Source organism: Monopterus albus, unplaced genomic scaffold (genome assembly GCF_001952655.1).
Source record: "Monopterus albus unplaced genomic scaffold, M_albus_1.0 scaffold23.1, whole genome shotgun sequence".
Classification (NCBI taxonomy): Eukaryota; Metazoa; Chordata; class Actinopteri; order Synbranchiformes; family Synbranchidae; genus Monopterus; species Monopterus albus.
In genome coordinates, this window is record NW_018127903.1 from 4,115,724 (window position 1) to 4,135,445 (window position 19,722).

Below are 19,722 nucleotides of genomic sequence, written 5' to 3' on the forward strand. Positions count from 1 at the left end.
CTTAGATATATTGCAAAAAAAGCTACCTCTCTATGTATGTGCTTATGCAGAATGGATCAAGGATATGTAGTTAATGCTCATGTGGATTGTTCCAAACTCAACTGAACCTTGAATATTTTGGTAAGACTCCTTAAATCAACTTTATTTAATATTTTTCTTTATTTTGAGATTACTTAAGAAGTAAAATTACCTCTGAATATAATATAGTTCAGTACAACAGTATGAGGAGTGAAAAATGCCTTTGGTAAACTAAAAAAAAAATCTGAATATATGATTACTAGCAACATCATAGCAGCAATAGTTACTGTATATTAGGCAATGTGTTTAGAAGCTCCAAAAATTGCTTCAGTCTCACTTTAAAGGCCCTGTACACAAACATAATATAGGTGTTGCCCCTGATTTTGGCTGATTGTATCTCTGCTCAGGCAGAAAGTGGGCAGCACTGTGGACGCCATCCACTAAATAGGATGATAGAGATCTAAGTTCTCCCAGCCTACACAAGCTGCAGCAAAGCTAACAGGAGAGGCCTACAGGAGATTTAATCAGACAGATTACTTAAAATCCCTCATGTGGGTTTACTTTGAATGTGCAGGGCCTTTAATACGACAGCTCCAGCTGTGAAGCACTGCAAAAATATTAGCATCTACACAAACATTGTTATAACTTTCTGGGATGTGTCAGCATCATAACACAATATCACAAACAGGGTACAGAGGACTTTAAGTGCTATAGCACTAATGGGCAAATACTTGTTTGTTTATAAAGATTGTATTAGTCTGGAATTTAATATTGTACATGCAATACTGTACATTGACAAACTGACTGTGTAGCAAATGCATCAACAGTAAGTGTCAGGGCTGCTGCCTGTCCTCTGTCTTTCTCTCCTCTGCTCTCTCTATCCTGTGGGCTCTGCACCTCAGCTGTGTTGCATTCCAGTAATTAGCGACTGGTTTGTCGATGCACACAGCTGGGGTGCATCCCAATGATTACCTTCTCCTCCTTATTTATACCGCTGACAGACGCTCTGTCTTGGCCGGAACATTAACATAGTAACGCTGACTGTACATGTTGGTAGAATGCTACGCTGACAGACACTGTGTGTTTTGGCTTGACTCTACCACACTACCTACGCGCTACGCTCATTTACACTACACTACATATCATACATATCCAAGTACCGTACTTTCCCATGTTATGTTCTTTTGATACTTTGTGTTTTCTTTATTTACCTGCTACCGTCATGTTTTTCCCCCTAGCACCTGGGTCTGCACACTTGAGTCCAACCTCAGTCCTCCCTCACCCTCCTGGAGGGAAATATTGTGCTTTGGAGGCAGTGCAGCAGCCATGCGAGGTTTTGCATCTGATCTTTTGATAGGTCATAACCTCAGAAAATAGATGCTCTCCTTCAGGCCCTGTTCCCTGTCTGGTCACATGCTCAAGGGCCTCAGCAGGGCTAACCTGTGCATAAATGATTTGTCAGGAAGACTGAAAACAGAAAAAATTTGCATTCGTGTCAGCATCATAACACAATATCACAAACAGGGTACAGAGGACTTTAAGTGCTATAGCACTAATGGGCAAATACTTGTTTGTTTATAAAGATTGTATTAGTCTGGAATTTAATATTGTACATGTAATACTGTACGTTGACAAATTAATTCATAACAAAATAAATGTTAAATGTATGATAATTACAATAAGAAATCTAATTAATATATGACAACTTTTGCCATGTTGTCCCATTAATGAAACCTCATGTACATCTTTAGCTATCTGTCAAGGCTAACATGTACTTTTTCACCTAAGAGTATTTTATTTAATTATTTTATTATCACTTCTGTCTGCTATAGTGGGTTTTTGTCCTACTGTACCTAATTAGTATATTATCTTCTAGAAAAGTGGGAGTTTAAGCTGGAATCGGGATGTTGAGGATTGGTAGTGTCCTCCTCACTCATGATAACATTTTCAAAACAACGTAATATCTGTTTTTTCTTCCAGCAGCTGCTGTTGCTGCTACTTCCTCATGGTCAGGAGAAAGAGGACATGAATGAGCATGACTCCATGAAGCAGAAGGCTGATATCATTCATAATAATGGGCACACTGTTCTCAGGCCTGTGTGCGCAACAGATGTTGCTGTTATTGGAAACATCTGCTTCAAAAGCTGGACTTGACATATCAAATTAAAATCACTATGTTTATTGCCTAAGGTGCTCACCATTTTGCACCAATGCTCTGTGGGTTTATACACATAGTGACATGTGACATTCTTTCCTCTGGTGACAGTTTTGAACAGATACATCTGGCAGAGAAACGAGAAACATGGGAACCATATCACAAACACAGGGGAGAAGATACTTGTATAATAATTAAGCTACTTTGTTTTTCACAAGCCAGAAGAGTCCTAAATTACAAACATAATTTAATACTGAGCATGAGTGAATGTTTTTAATAACAGAACAGTCTCTGCTTATGGTCAAACAGGAAGTTTAGTATCATTTCTAAGAGCGTGAGGTCAGTGTTTTTAGGGTTTTCATCTAATCTGGTATGTTGTCACTGTAACCTAAATCATTGGTCAGCTAGTAAATGTTTGCTACATACCAAATCAAATCAAATCAAATTTTAAAAATTTTATATAGAACTTTAAAAACAATGTCCAGTTGACTAAAATACTAAATACTAAAAGGACAAGGTAAGAACTAAAGTAAATAAGATCAACACAGGACTAAAAAAACATAGTAACATAAACACACAATTTACACAGAATCAATATTTAAAAGAAGGAAGCATCAGACATGACTGTATTAAAAGCCAAAACAAATAAATATATTTTAACAGGTGATTTAAAAGTTATCAAGTCCATAGATTTACAAAGTACAAACATCAATGACATCACTCACAACTTAAAATAAAATGTCCTAAGAACCTTAAAATGCAGTTCTGAAAGTATTTAGGGGATGAAGTGTTGAGAAAGAATCTGTCAGCTGATTGTGGGCTGTGACGTGTTTCTGACACATCTAAAGGGAACAGCCCAGTGCTGTGCACAGTCAGCACTGAACACCATCAAGTCAGCAGCAGAGGAAGGTCTGTGTTGCAGGTATGGTTTTGTTTACTGATATGAATATTACACAAGGTTCAATTTAAATTCAAAGACATTTTCTGTGACTAACAGTTGTAAAATAATTTTAAATGTTTCTCTTTTCTACAGAAATCTCTGTTCTTTAATTACTGCAAAATGGATTATTCAGATTACATTCCAGATTATTCAGACTATAACTACACTAATGAAGACAATTTCACTCCCCATGAGGAGCCAGTTTTCCATCACAAATCGAATTGTTTAGAGGAAGCTATCTGCTTGTCATTGCTGGTCACCAGCGTGGTCATTTTTCTGCTGGGCTTTTGTGGAAATGGACTCGTCATCTGGATCTGTGGCTTCAAGATGAAGAAGACGGTCAACACCACCTGGTACCTGAGCCTTGCGATCTCTGACTTTGTCTTCTGCTCCATCCTCCCGTTCAACATCACCTACACAGTAATGGAAGAGTGGATCTTTGGCCGCTTCATGTGTAAGTTTACCTCCATCATTATGTTCCTCAACATGTTCAGCAGCATCTTCCTCCTGGTTATCATCAGTGTCGACCGTTGTATCTCAGTGATGTTTCCAGTCTGGGCCCAGAACCAGCGCACCATTAAAAAGGCATCCATTGTAGTTGCTGTGGCTTGGTTTCTTGCTATGACTCTGAGCATCCCATCTATGATCTTTCGGGATGTTGACAGTCACATGGGAAAGACCATTTGCTTCAACAAATATACATTAAGCCAACACAGTCACATGTTAGTTGCAGTGATCCGTTTCCTTGTGGGGTTTATTGGCCCTTTCATCATCATCATCATCTGCTACTCTATCATCATCCTCAAACTTTGCACCAACAGGATGACCAAGTCCACCAAACCTTTCAAAGTGATGACTGCACTTGTTGCTGCTTTCTTCATGTGCTGGCTGCCCTACCACACGTTTATCCTCCTTGAGCTAAAACACCAGGACTATGACCACAGTTTGTTAAACACCGGAATCAGAGTAGGCACTTGTTTGGCAGCAGCAAACAGCTTCCTCAACCCAGTTTTGTATGTTTTCATGGGTAATGACTTCAAGCGGACATTCAAGAGCTCTATGTTGTCAAGGATGGAGAACGCAATGGTAGAGGAAGACCACACCATCAGCCGATTCCTGTCCAGGTCCAGCTCCATGGACGGCCGAGGTTCTACACGCATTTAGAGCTGTCAGACATCACTCAGAACTGTTCCTCTCACTTCACTCATTCAACATCAACAATGCTTTTATTTTTTTGAAGGTGTATGGAATTAATGGAGGATATAAAATATGCATTTGTTTGTGAGCACACTTTCATTAATCAAATTTGTACATACTAACTCTGTAAGGGGGATTTGCAAGAAATTTTAAAAAGAGGAACAGAGTAATCTTGGTTGTGAATGTCAAAGGAATGTGAAATATGATGTGCCTTTTCTGGTGATAAATATGTAAAGAATGCATTAGCATCAAAAAGAAGAGCAAACCAAGCCAAAAACTGACTACTGAAATTTTTTATGATTGACAGGAAACCACAACTGGGTGTTGTACGTGTGTTGGTGGAGTTCATACCCCAGTTCACAACTGGTTTTAGTTAATACACACCATACTGCTCTGCATACTACGGTATATACTAGCTTAGGCAGGATTTTATTATGTGAGATGTATGTAGCTTTATAACAACTCTATAACAATCATAAAATCCTCAAAAAGCTTGTTGACCTGTATTTTTGCTACTTTGTTTATATAAGCTGTACAGTGAATGTGGTCTGTGCAATCAATGTTTGAATGTTTTTGTCTCCTGAGTTTCTGAAATTAAGTTGTAACTATTACAGTCATCACTGATGTATTCTCTAATGTCCTTACATTATTACGTTATTTACATTATAAAGCTAGTTTCATCAGTCACTTCTGTTTGTTATTTGCCAGTAATGGTTTTTGGAAAACTGTGGTAAATGCACTGAGAACTTTAATGTAAGTCAGAATAGTCAGACTGGAGGAATTAGAATATTTTATCTGTAGTTATTTGCAGTCACCAAGAAAAGACATTTCATATACAGCATCGGTTATTTCACTGATACCTCACTTGCAGTAATCTAGTGCAATGATATCAGGGGAAAAGAGTGACCGCTGCATCATATGATTTCAGGCTCATTTTCCCAACAATCCTGAAAAAATAAAAGCTGAGAAATTTGAGCTCATCACAGTATCTTTCAAAAAAGTATAATAGTGCAGCATCTCCCGAGTCAGAGATATTCTCTCACTGAAGGTGTAAACTGCACATAGTAGATACAGTTAATTAATTAATAATGAATCTGCTGTGAACTGTTAACCTTATGAGTAGAATATCAGCAAAGTAATTTAACACTTCCTGTTCAGCAACAGCATAAGAGGAATCATAACAAGAATGAGAGCGTCTGGCGATTTTTTTCGGTGTTGAAACAGTGGAGTACAAAGACAAAAGCCAGACTACAAAGGTTACTGTGAAACAAGAGCACTGAGTCACATTGAAACTCCAGGTCTTATTAATAGTGCTTTTATTATAACAACTGGACCACATGTGAACACCACAGTTCTACTTATGTCCAACCTGTTTTAGTCTTTCTGCTCTTTTTTTTTTTTTTTTTTTTTTGGTTTTACAGCACAAAACTGTCCTGACTTCTCTCTTTGGTCACTGATAGTCTGAAACACATTTCTGACATCTTAGCTTTAGGTTAAATATTACTTTATTCAATACTTTGTATTTAGTACTAATTAGCAAGTATTAATATGTTAGACATGGTAAACATTATATAATTTCATTGTGTTAGCATTAGCATGCTAACATTAGCATTTAGCTCTAAACATCTTAGAGCTGCCATATGGCCTTAGACTTGTAGTCTCTTTGTTGTCCAATCTGTGTGTGTTGTGGATAATTTGCTTTCATTTTAGTGATGTGTTAGGGTTCAGGCTAGCATATACTAATATTAATGAAAGAATTTTAATCTTAAATACTACTTTTATTCATTCTGGTTTAAGGTGTTTGATGGAGAAGCTTTTCTTTGATCCTGATAAACACTTCATCTTTTTATTAGTTATGGTACTACCAACATTTCTTCTGAAAACACAGAAAACAACAGACCATACCAATATATTCATTTATTGAGCCATATCACATTACATTCATTCCATAGAAAATACATTCAAATGTGACACCTATGTTCAGAATGTTCCCGTTTTTCAGTGAAAGCCAGAGCCAGTGAAGTTTAAAGCACGTGTTAAAAATAGACAACCTCTCCCATTTGCTTCTTGCAATACAAATATTTGTTTTTATGTATCAGCACACACTAAAAAAATATATTATACTGAAAATGGAAGTCAGTTAATGTGTTCTGGCTTTCAGTAATCAGTGTTTTTATTTATGCAACCTATACATTCATGTATCTACGGGTCTTCTTCTCCCATGCCTGGCTGTTCCTGTTATGGGTCGCCACAGCGAATCATGTGTTTCCACACTGATGATTCACAAGGTAAATTTGGCAAGTTTTTACACCAGATGCCCTTCCTGATGCAACCCTCTATTTATCCAGGCTTGGGACCAGCACAGAAGTCACTGGCTTTCAACCCCTGTGGCTAGAGGTGCCACGACCGGGAATCGAGCTCGGGCCGCAGCGGTGAGAGTGATGAACCCTAGCCAGCAGGGCCATGTATCTATGTATATATTGGTTTATTTTCAAGCATATGGCATAGCACATTGAGTACCGTTTTAAGATCTGAGCAGTTTGTGAAGATCTTTTTAAAATATAAAGAGCAAAATTCTCATCAGTTTTAAATGTTTAGCTTCTTAAAACAGCAATAAAAACTATTTTCACATTATGATTAGCTTTCATAAAATAATTTTATAATGATCACTACTACCAGAGGTCACCTCCAGTCTATTACATGAGTGTCATATCTAATTTTTCAGGGATCTTTGGGGCAAGTGTTGCACAGTGAAGTGCTTTTTGGATTTCTGCATCAAGTCCAGTGCCATGAAAACATTCACAACCGAATTATTCAACACTGCACACCAGAGATAAATAAATGCTATAGAGATAAGTCCTCTTCTCTCCATGAGTCAGTGCCTTCAAGAGGGATTGTTCATCTTCTTGAATACGAGGACCTGAGAATTGAGTTCTTTACCCCTTTATCATCAAAAATAATTTTTTACATACAGTAAGTTCAGTAACTTACAAAAACTTGCAAACACAGTATATTTATCAAGTAGTTAAAGGCTTCATATTGCATTTTCCCCTCTCACAAAGGGCTAAACGTTTTAAATTTTCATTTCATGTATAAAATATTACTGTTCTGTAACTGTGATAGCAGCAGAAAATTTAATGTTCTGACTTTTATCATAATAGTTATTTCTGTTTTGCCCCAAAAATAAGCTTATATAACACTGAATTATATCTTTTAGGTCAAATGTTTTATCACTGGCAACAAATCAACCAGTACAGTCTATGTAGTCACAGCTATTGTACCTTGTTTATGTTAAGGAGTGTGCACATGCCTACACAGCACATGTGCATAGAGCAAAATAGGAAGTGCTTTTCATTTGGCCAAAGAGACAACAACTCTTCCCTGCTAAAACTTCCTCTTCTATTAATGCATGAAACTGCTGAAGTTCAACAGAAAATGAAAAAGATGATTAAAAACAAAAATAATGAAGACTGATTTCTGCTCTCTACAATTTCAACTCAACTTACATGACATCATAGAAAATAATTGAAAGAATAAGTAATGTAATATGTAATATGGTGCAGAGGCTCTGGACAGAGTAGTCCAAATAAGCGGATTTTTAAAAAGGGAAACTTATATGTCATCTCGGCATATATTCCTCTGGAACTCCAGACTTGTTCCTTTTCTTCAAGGCAGTGTCTACTGTTCTGATCAGTGAACTGATGTTTGCTTTCATTTCAGGAGTGTATGGGTCATGTTCAAGCTTTCGAAACCCTGATCGTTTGAAGTTTCCATCCTTCTGGCCCTCAACACAGAGCAGACGCTCCTCAGAAACCTTTAAGCCCAGAAACTGGACCATCCCCTTGAGCTGGGAGAACAGGTCCCTCTTTAGATGCTCAAAGTGGACCACATGGACATTCCTTCCATACTCCAGCCAGTCCAACGTGTGGGACGCCCACCAAGGGGCATAGGCCTTCACAAACTCAGGCCACTCTGCAGGACAAATGAAAGCACACCACATAATTTAACAAAGCCTTGCAGCTGCCAGTGCACTAAATAAATGCTATTAGACTATTAAATTAAAATACAGAAGACAGATCGACCACTCAGCTCATACTGTATATATCAAACTTTAAACGCTTGGAAATGGTCTAAATAATGAATTAATAAGTGAAAGTAACTCAAATCTAATACTGTAGCTATCTAGTATATGTGTATATATAGGAAACCATACTGAAAAATGCCCATCAGGGATATAACATTGAAGAAATGCAGGGAATGAAGATGTATAGAAAGCATTTGAAAACAAAAGCAGCACTTTTTTCAAATGCTTTTCTCATACATGAAAAAACATGGTGTTATATATTATCAGCATGTTTACATGAAAGCAGAAGGCTTAACAGGCAATACATGTACAGTAAGTTAAAATAAAGTTGCAAGAAATTTTGTAAATAGTGGTAAAAGTGACTTTTTGGCTTTTACTTACATCCAAAATATCAATATAAGCAATCTGATAAATGCTCCACTTGGTATCAAAACAATATGTCAACACAATGCAAAAATAAAGTGAAATAAATAAGTTAAAAAGGCAGTGTTGGAGCTGAATGAAGGGGAAGTGACAGTCATGATAGCCAAACCTTGATATCCTTTACAGTAGCTCAAAGGGTCTGGTGCAATTCATGGGAGGCTGCATTAAGTCATTTCTGAAATATGTGGTCAGTAAAATTGACATTCTTGGTTGTCAGTCAAACTGCAGGGGGGCTGTAGGAAAATTCTTTACTTGCAACTTTTGCTCGGGTAAAAATCTACTAGAACTTAAAAGCAATGGCTGGTAGAAGCTATGCTGCATTAGCACACGTTTACTGTTAGGAGAGGTTGTGGTTATTAAGACTGTTGAGTTTGCAGTGCTGTTTCAAAGACCAATAAGAGACACAACTTTCGCAGCAGAGTGGACAGAATATTGTAGACTGCATCCAAAAAGACAATGAGCAATATTGAAACTGTGAAGAACTGCATCTGTGAACACATACTGTTCTCTTCTCTATTAGGCTTTCAAAGAAATGGAGCTTAAAATAAAGAGAACCCAAAATAATTTCAAACCTCACTTAACCATCCTGTTCTACTACTGTTTGACTGAATATGAAATTTAGTTAAGATACTTATGTTTCTATTAGCAGAGGTCTAGAGCTCCAAATAAAGGGGTTTCCACCAAATAACACTGTAAAACAACCATGAAACGACATTCCCCACAAAACAAGTTATGCCCACCCCTGAGTTGACTTTATAGGGCCATCCTAGAAGGCATCAGTGTCTGTAACATCATGCGAGTCCCACAGTCTGCCTCTGCAGAGGTGAGTACATGAGGGGCCCCTGAAAACAATGTCAGGCCGACTCTCAAACTGCAGCCTGTCTCTGTATTCAAAGCAGCAGCTGTCAAAAAGCCTTTCTCTGACGTCATTGCGTTACTTCCCCACCAACAGACGGAAAAAACATTTATTGGGAATGGCAGGCCAAATGTGCTGATGGTTTCACAGAGAAAGACAAGTGCTGTGTTGGCAACTCTCCAGTCTCTGGAAAATCGATTAAACCTCACGTAAACTCAGAGGGAAGATACGCGGACAAGACAAAATCAGTTGCCATGGTTATAGGGACATACTTTGGCTGTGTGAATGTAGCAAGAAAAGTGTGCAAGCATGAAATATATCTACCACTTAACAAGGGGTATAAAAATATATCTTTAATTTTATACAAAGAGTTACTAGACCCAAAGGTTTTGTTTCTTTAATTATGCCATTAACATTAGCCTCTTAATAACCTCTTTTAATCATTAAGTAGGCACAAGAGGAATTTAACTTGACTACACTGTGCTGACACATCCTTACATACATGGTTGCACAATGGAGGGTGAAAGATTATGTAAGAAAAAAATGTTCACATCTGTAGCACAACAGAAGGAATGACTTACATCTAAAATAGCGTCATCCCTGTAAACAGCACTGTCTCAATATAATACATTAATATCAACAACAATATAAGTCAAGCTACTAAAATGCTAAAATTAAACCTTTCAAAGATAGCAAAGCAAAAAATAAAGTCATGCACTGCCCTTGTGTAAAGATATTTAGATACTAAATACATTTATTGTTAACTTTAATATTTTTATTGACAAATGCCTAATGTGAGTTTAATTGGCATTGGTGTATTAATAATACCACAATTAACATAATGCTACCATTTCTTGGTTAAACTACCTTTTTTATTTTTTATTGTTAAATGCAGCACAAGGGTTTGTGTAACAAGCTGGTTTTAAGTGGTGTCACAGCTTATCATCCATCTCACCAGAGTGGCTGAAGCTGTGGTTAGTTGGTCAACTGTTTCATTTCTCATTTCTCAAAAAAGACACTTAGATGGTGCTTGACATTAGGGAAATGGGTCCTAGAAGTCTTCAAACAAAACATTCAGTCATGCTGAATTATAAGGTCACAAAAACATAATTTCCCAGTTATTTCACCATGTTAAGATATTTGCTATTTGCTGTCTATAAACTGTCTAAATTTTACCCCATACTCCTGGTGAAGGGGTTGATGGGGATTTTGTTTAATAGTTAATTCTATTAATTAGAGCTGTAAAGTTTTTTATGTTGCATTGTATGCTGTGTTCATTCACTTTTCAAATCATTCATCTGTGAAATCTCAGTGTGAAGGATGTTGGGTGATGATTAACACAGTACTGAGAAGCAACAGTGTAAGGACTGAGACTAGGTGAACCTTTAGTCACAACCCACTGGTCCTTTAACTTTGTAAACTGAAAAATATACTGTTTCCATAGCTAATTTGCATTCAGGTTTAGTTTGATAATGGTCTTCCTCTTTGTTTACATAACTGTGAAGAATGAGCTTTTACATACACTGTAAAATAAAATATTTTCAGTGGCTCACCTTTCCCTGTCCAGTGGGCCCGAGAGGCAAATCCAACGTGGCCTCCATATTTTCTGTTAAATTCTGCCATGAGGGCTTTGTAGGGGTTTCGGATCAGGAGGATGCTTGAGTCAAAGACTTCGATCTCCTTCCTGCCGTTCTCATGTGTCTTAATGCAGATTGTCTTCCCGTTCCGCCAGTTGTCCCGCTCCCCTATAAACCCTGTGAAGCAATGACATCACATAGTGAGTATATTAAATCCACAGATGTATATTTATGAATGAATACATGTGAACCATGTCAGATAAATGTTTACCTTTATTGTAAAGGGAGCCATCAAAGTAATAACTGCCGGTGTAGAAGCCAGTGGCAAGCTCTATGAGGTGGCGAGCCCAGGTGTTACCAGCCCCGGGGAAACTGGCGAGGGCCACAAGCTGCTTAGCATGAGTGGGGAGGAAGTGTCGGTCCAAGCAGCGTTTATCTGACCATGCAAAAAGACCAAAAGGCAGTTTTATTGATCTGTTGTATGTATAGAGTTACAGCAATTCTGCAGTGACAAACACAGACATGATCGGTGACACTGAAAGACTGTGAGCTATAACCCTGTAGAAGTTGCTCACCACAAATAAGCTGCAAAAAGATAATGAAAGATGGGCACTTCCTGCTTGTTTACATAGTTTTGTAATAACAGGAGCTTAAAAAAAAGAACTATTATGTTGAAACACTGGAAGATTTAATGGTTAACTTCATTAGAGGAAGACACAAGGTCTAAACAAAAAGATGCATTAAAGTAGTATGTTTTGCTGTGCGTGGGTTGGCAGGGCCGATTCCTCATTCTCACAGACTGCCTAACACACTTATTGATGTTAATGTGTTGGTTGAGAAGGTCAGTTAAAAATACTGGAGTAGATTTGAACTTGTCCTTCTGTGGCCTTTGTGGGGGGTTTTTCACTTCACAGCAGTAAACCTTCAGTTTTTGTTAAGTTTGCAGGGTAGTTCACTGTTACAATATACTGCAGGGGAGAGTGATTATACTGTATATTGATTATATACTGTATTTTGTCTTTTGTCAAAGATTATGACATATTGTTTCTCCTCTCTATTTAATATCTCTGACTACATTAGGCCTGGGGTTTTCAATTAACTGTGACCCAGGGACCACCATTTTGACTAAGACGTAGCCTACGGACCACTGTTGTGGGGAGAATAGACCGGATGGGCACTATTTCAATCCTACAAGTCGCTTGGGCTTTTCTAAACTTTATACAGTATATTTGCATGGATTTGATTATTCTTAAATAATGAGTAATACATGAAAATGTTTTTTTAAAGATTCCTAAAGTGAAACTACATTATTGAATGCATGTGATATATGATGAAGTAACTGGATTTTTGAGATTGTATTTAGTTGCGTTAGCCAAAACAAATAATCCTGACTGGTTACTAAGAAAATTTACATATACAGTATATAATGAAACATTTGGTGATACGGGATTTTATTCATATTGCCCCTTTACTTGACTGAAAATATATTATTATAAATCATGAAAAACAAAATATTTTAAGTTATAAAAACTTAAGATCAAATGCAAATATAAATGTCAACTCTGAAACATACTACAGTATATGTAGATTTATAGTACTGCAAGTACTTTTTCAACTACCAGCGAAGCAAACACAGGGTAGGATCAACCTATTCACCACTTTACAAGACCTGCAAGTGGACTTCACACTCGATGCATATTAGCAGGTTATTTCTAAGAAGTAGCAGGAAGATTAGTAAAAGGAAGAGCAAAGAGAAGAAGAAAAAGGAGTGCAACATTGCCTCACCTTGTGGCCGGGACTTTCTTAAATCTGACAGCAAAATGTACCAGAAGAAAGTACATCATCTTTCAACAATACCTCAACACACAGATCTGTTTCACTCACTGACTGTGCTGTCCTTACCTTGAACCTGCGTCTGGTACACCACAAAGTACTCATCGTTCCCACAGTTCTCAAACTCTTGCCCTTGGCAGTGGTGGGCACACATGTCCTCATCCTCCAGCTCATGAAGTGAAAAGAGGGGAGTCGGGAAGCCACAGTAGCATCGATCTCCAGCGAGGACGGCCAGTGATTTCTCCTGAAACAGAGCTGCTATTACACGCTGCAGACACACTCACATGCACAAATGTTCAGTGCATGAGCACACATCCGAAGCCCCCTCACCTTCCCTGTGCACATGTCCACACACTTGTCCACAGACATGTTCTGGATGACTGCACTGAAAGGAAGTGCCAGCATGACATTGTCTGGCCGGTGAAAACACCCTTTAAAAATGGAGCTGCCATCTGAAACAGACAGAACAAACCAAATCTTACTCACCAACAGGAATAGAACAGCTTGGCCTATATCCACTGACCTCTGATGAAGAGATCCCAGTGGGACTCTCCCGCCGTCTGCCAAGGCCCTGACCTACCAGTGGACTGAACCAACAGCAGAGCTCACACCCCTGCAGTGTGATGATGAGCTTTAACCTGGGGTCCTCGCTCCAGCCTGATAGCTGACCACAGATCACACAGGCAGCAGTTTAACACTTCATCTTCATGGTAATGTTTCAAACATTGATTTTTTTTTTTCAGCTGCTTTTGATTTGCTATTGCTGAATAGACGTTACATGATAATTGCAGAACTACTTTTTGCCTCTGGCCTTCTTCAAATAAATAATCAAATAAATCAAACTGGAAAAATATAGGGCCTTTCATTCATTGTTGAAGTGTTTCTCACTGTGCATCACATGTAATCATGTAGTTATACATTTATTACTGAGGTCATATTTAAAGGTGGTGTTGTACTGGACTACATTATACTTTTGTCCTCCCCAGCTACGTACATGAGCAGGTCAGAATATTAGGAACACCTATGAATATAATGTAGTCCAGTACAACACAACCTTTAAATATGACCTCAATAATAAACATACAATTGAATGTATACATTTATGACAATTTCAGCCAAAAATTAAACATTTGAGCTTCATAAACACAGATGTTAAGGTCAAAGTATTGTAATGAATTGCATACAATTGTACAGGTTGACCTAACAAAGTGGCTGGTGAGTGTAGATCACCTCCAAGGTCTTGAGAAGCATAAATAGATCACTGAAGCAATCACACATTTGAGTTAAATTCTTAAGAGGAAATCTTTATGCATTGCTGAAGGATGGAATGTATAACAAACCAAAAGAAATAGAGTCTATCAAAATTTATCATAGCAGTTAACTTTAAATGAAAACACTCAATTGTCAGAGCATAATGGTCTTAGAGGGAAAAACCACAAAACAGCCACCTCAACACATTTCCTGCATTTCTTTTTGGATGTTGTGAGCAGGGCTCACATGACGGAGATCAGGGTCAGAGGTGGAAACACAAACATGAAGAGTAGACTCAGCAGCCTGATGTACAGCAAACAGGGGGAAAAAGCAGAAATGAAAATAATAAACATCACTGGACTAGACTCAGGAAGTAACACCATTTAGATTCAAGAATTGCTCAAATATTTTCAATTAATGTGCACACTAACTCTCAGTCCTTTCATTTTAGCCGATTACTTCTAGAAGTAGTAAAGAAGAAGGAAAAGGTGCTAAAAGTTAAGGATGCAGAGCACAGCTACATAGGTAGCACAGCTCTCTGGGGAAAGAGGTAATAAGAACAGAGCAGCCTGCTCCCAGACGTGGCATTAACCCAACATAAAACAAATATCCTGCCTGAAAACAGCCAGGCACCTTACATTTCCGGATCAAAATGGCATCTCTGTGCCTCTGCGGATACTGCTAGTTATACAGTATTCTCGGGTCTATTCGGGTTTTTTTCAGCACATGCACATACATTTGGATCTTCACATTCTTACAATATCTGATTTTTTTGTGAACAAGTGTTTGACACTTCAAGAATTTTTTTTTTTTGTTTACTCGATAGCCTTTTGTGGAGCAGAGCATGGCTCATATGAAGCCCAAGAGAAGTTTTATTTATTTATGCTATGCTATGTGTCAGACTCACAGCGGCGTGCTGACTCCTGGCCAAGCTCCAGCCTATAGATGGACAGCCTGTTGGCTCCTCCACACAGGTTGCTCTTCTCTCCTTTACACTCCATGTTGCATTCACTCTCTGAAGCACTGGGCGCCTGGATCTTATGGCCACAGTAGCACTCTGCTCCGAACTCCAAGCCTGCGTACATGTAACCTCTGGAGGTAAGATTAGGAAAAAAGGATCAGAATCATTATTAAATGTAGATGGAGAAGTTCAGGTGATTGTTCCAAGTCTTCATTATGTGTCTTAATCCTTCACAAAAACACATTACTCTGAAATAACATCTCTTTCTGCTGATGAAGTACAGCCACATATAACTGAGTGTAATATACTTGAAAACTGAATCCATCACACATCTTCTCTCCTTTCTATTGCTTCATGGAGGATTTGACTCCCAAGAGACCTTTCAGATGCAATTAGACATCCAGCAAACCCCTGACACGGAACAAATCCCCAGGGCTGTCAATCAAACCCAAACCTCTGTGTGCTGTTGCCCCATATTTGTTTGTCTGTTTTTATTAACTGGCTGCTGTGGCAGAGGAGGCGGGCAGGCTGTGAGAGGCGAGAAGGAAAAGGAAGAAGGAGCTGAAAACAAGCACCACTCTCTGCTCCTATTCTCCTACTCTATGAATCAGAGATGGGATATCCGTGTCATCAACAGAGCCATCCTAGGCATTCCTCAGGGGGGAAAGAGGGAGAGGAAGACACTGAGGTAGCAGAGAGAGGAAGACAGGATGGGAGGAAACAGAAGACAAATGAAAACAAGGAGCAGAGAGATAATAGAAACTGGAGCATACAAAACTGAAATTCAAATTATGATGTATTAAATAATGTTTTTTAATGTATATATACACATACATTATAATGAATGCATGAACTTGGCATCAAGGCTCCCTCCAACTGAGTTGCAAAAATAATATGTGTCAAGTACAGTATATGAGCAAATGTTTGCTGACGCCAACATTACACCCATACAGTATGTGACTGTTGAATGTGTCATTCCAATACCAAGTGGTTAGCACTGTCACCTCACAGTAAGAAGGTTCTGGGTTTGAGCCCCGGCTGACCCGGTGCCATTCTGTGCGAAGTTTCATATTCTCCGTGTGTCTGTGTGGGTTCTCTCCAGGTACTCCGGCTTCCTCCCACAGTCCAAAGACATGCAGCTGAGGTTGATTAGCCACAAATTATGAGGTGTGTGTGTGGTTTTCTGTCTCTAAGTGTCAGCCCTGTGATAGACTGGTGACCCGCCTCTCGCCCAATTTCAGCTGGGATTGGGTCCAGCCCCCACCCCTGCGACCCTCCTCAGGATAAGTGATATAAATGATGGATGGATGAATAACTAAAGCACGATGTGGGCCTTAAAACGGTCCTGCTGTATTATGTAATCTGACATGACGAAATCTCCTGCTGTATTATGTAATCTGACATGATGAAATTTTAAACCTTCATTATTTCAGTTTTAAATGCTACATATTATAGTACTCAGTGTATTTAGTTGGATGGAAATCTATAACACAACTGTGATTAAATCTGTTATTAAAACCTCAAAGTCCATTTAGAAACCTTCAATCATATCACATGATCTTCAGAAGCAGATCCATTCCTCTTAGTTGTCATGATATTGTACATAGTACACTTCCATTTTTTCTGACTGCTTTAAATCAGCTTTTGCCAAATTCTTTTTTGAAGTTCAAAAAGGAACTTTGAAACTCAACAAATGGGAAAATTCAACAAAGTGAAAGGACTGAAAGCTCCTGATCTGCTACAAAATTATCTGTCTGCTCAGCTGCAAGTGTTTTGGTTTGTTTTTTTTTATAAAATAAATTGTACATCATGATGTAGATTGATGTTAACATCACTGTATTGGCCAGTAACAGCCCATCCTGTTTAAGAATCATTCTCTATAAAATTCTGCCTCTATAAAACATCACAAATAAGAAAGTACCATTTTATCACATTTAGTAATTTCTCTTCTGCAGTATCGGTTCCACTTTATATCTCAGCCTGACTGTGATCGTAAAAAGATAGTGAAAAGGGGGGATTTATAATGGATGAGTGTTTTTGTCCTTTGCTTTTATCATACCTCTCTGCACAGTTGTCCTGGCAACGGAATACAGTCATTCGTTTGTAGTCAAAAAAGGAAATTCCTTTCAGCGCTCTTTTCTGGGTGTCATCTACATAGCAGCCAATGTACTTTACTGAAAGAGAGGAAAAACATATGTTTGTCATGTATACGGAAAGACAGACCTTTATAAAGATAAAATACAGACATTACCAGGCAAAAATTTGGACACGCTGTCCCTTTCAATTCAGTTGAAAAATGTGTCCAAACTTTTGACTGGTTGTGTATATACAGTACATTTCTAATACTGCAACTTGATACATCTTTGAAAAACTTGTTTGATCATACAGTGACACCACCACAGTATCTTCTTCACAGTGTAGCAGCACATGAGGAGTTCAAACTGGGGCAGAATCTTTACTTATTTATAAAGCCACACATCCCCTTCTAGTGGCCTGTAACTGCACTCACAGTTATCTTGTGCATTTTCCACAAGTGTGTGGGGGCTGGGCACCAGTGAACTCTTGCAGAGGAATACAACGACCCTCCAATGGCTTCTTGCCTTTCATTAACACTGTTGTTAGGTATTTTCTTAGTTAGGTAGATATTTAGAGATTTGTTGTCTAGAAATGTGTAGGGTAGACAGGATGTCTAGCTCAGGCTGTTAAATGCTTAGTTCGTTGTCATGAGCTTTTTCATCTTCCGGGCTGCCTGCGCGCAGTTTTGGGGGTGGAAGATGCCTGGACGTGTAATGTTAATTCTTGCCTGTGACCCTTTGAATAAACCAGCACGGTTATATTTTTTATATACTCAAGTGGTCCGCTTCGTCTCGCTGAGTTCCTGGTTTGAAAGAACTGGATGTGGCTTTATAATAGAATAAAGCCTTTACTGTTCTCCTGTTTAACCAAGCTCTGCAGGCCCTACTGTACCTTTAACAAACAAACCTCTTGCCATCTGTGCTGTGCCATTACCCCTCTGAGCCTCTGTTAATAGTTAAATGGGGGAAGCATAGTGTCCTAGTGCTCTGCATTACTTTAATTGTTATTGGTGGGCCTACGTTGGAGTACCATGTGGCGTGCTGTAGAACTGCTGTTCCTCCTAACTATTGTTGAGCTGGACAATAATCTGTTTTATGAGGAAGGGAAAAGCTGATTTAAATGAAGCTGCAGTCCATATTATTAGTCATTTTTAATAATTTAAATAGCACACAATAACCTTGTTGTACCTAGTGAATCATGCCAACTAATGTCTACAGTGTTTCAGGTATATTCTGTACTTCACCACACAATGTAAGTGTGTTCATGCTGCAGCCTCCATCCTATGCTGCAACATTGCTTCCAAAGGAAACTCAGAGACAGAGAGAGAATGAGTGCATTTGCAGTGAAAGGAGAGAAAAAAGTCACTTAACCTGAACATAACAGGGTTCTGAAGGTGGTTAACACTGCAGAGTAAAGAGCGGTGCTGGATGTATGAAAGCAAATAAATGCTTTGAAGCTACTAATTACTCCATCATCACGTTCAGCTGCAGTCCTGTGAGATCAGCATTCAAGAAAGATGGATAAGAGGGGAGGGGAAGGCGGGGGTTGCTGGGACCTTCACTTGATCGGATAACCCAAAGCTCAAATGTACTTTGTAAACATGTCTGTTTTCCTGGCTTTGGATTAAAAAAAAAAAGCAAGCTCAACATTGTCCTAGAAAAACGTTATTATTATTATTCTACATTCTCATGTGCAGCAGTGAGAGTTTTTGTAACAGAATCATTTGCTTATTTTCTCTACTGGTTTAGTCCTCTTCAGCCTCTCAGGGGTTCGAGTGAGTTCCAGGACAGCATCCTGCACTTAATGCAGACAATGCAACCATCACTCTCACATACTTTTCTTTATTTATGGGCAGCTTAGCTTAGAGCCTGTAGTACTCCCTGGAGGGAAACCACAAACCCACACAACCACAGTGGAGTTCTAGTAAAATCCTGGAGTTCATTATAACTATTTATGAGTAACTCCCAGACCAGCTGAGTAGTATCCAGACCAGATGTTTCTCACTGCCAAATTCAGCTCTTTCTTACTGCTAGAATAATACTTAAAAACATGTACACAAGCACTGTCCTTAACTAGAATTCTGAAGTACTGTATTTCCATTTTATGCTACTTTATATTTTTACCCCATGTCAGGGAGACATGCTGCAGTTTAGTACATTTGTCTCACAACTATAGTTATTACTTTTCAAATTGAAGCGTAAAATTAAAAGAAACATATGATAAACTTATAGGATATGGCAAATTGCTATAAATGAGTCTAACATCATGCAGTATAAAATTGTTAAAATTAGATTAATCAGATTAATTTAATTTTAACTATCCATTAACAATTAATCAATATGGCAGGTGGT

At 38.4% G+C, this 19,722-nt stretch overlaps 2 protein-coding genes across 2 annotated transcripts in view; one reads left to right on the forward strand and one right to left on the reverse strand.

Annotated features, from left to right (window-relative positions):
- Positions 1 to 3,014: 3,014 nt before the first annotated feature.
- Positions 3,015 to 5,238, forward strand: cmklr1 (chemokine-like receptor 1). The gene is made up of 2 exons (XM_020594473.1): positions 3,015 to 3,095; positions 3,207 to 5,238. Exon 2 carries the CDS (start codon positions 3,234 to 3,236, stop codon positions 4,275 to 4,277), a length of 1,044 nt encoding a protein of 347 aa, XP_020450129.1. The 5' UTR covers positions 3,015 to 3,095; positions 3,207 to 3,233; the 3' UTR covers positions 4,278 to 5,238.
- A 1,479-nt stretch (positions 5,239 to 6,717) lies between these two features.
- Positions 6,718 to 19,722, reverse strand: part of wscd2 (WSC domain containing 2) — a 34,339-nt gene continuing 21,334 nt past the window's right edge. The window contains exons 3-9 of the mRNA XM_020594471.1: positions 17,355 to 17,469; positions 15,242 to 15,426; positions 13,414 to 13,535; positions 13,153 to 13,327; positions 11,522 to 11,686; positions 11,227 to 11,427; positions 6,718 to 8,282 (exon numbers count right to left, since the gene is read on the reverse strand). Of these exons, the coding sequence (XP_020450127.1) occupies positions 7,930 to 8,282; positions 11,227 to 11,427; positions 11,522 to 11,686; positions 13,153 to 13,327; positions 13,414 to 13,535; positions 15,242 to 15,426; positions 17,355 to 17,469 (1,316 nt within the window). The 3' untranslated portion in view covers positions 6,718 to 7,929. The remainder of the gene's footprint in view (positions 8,283 to 11,226; positions 11,428 to 11,521; positions 11,687 to 13,152; positions 13,328 to 13,413; positions 13,536 to 15,241; positions 15,427 to 17,354; positions 17,470 to 19,722) is intronic.

What these genes read in the sequence shown, in the direction of transcription:
- cmklr1 (XM_020594473.1), top strand. Translation starts at nt 3,234, where the DNA reads ATGGATTATTCAGATTACATTCCAGATTATTCAGACTATAACTACACT.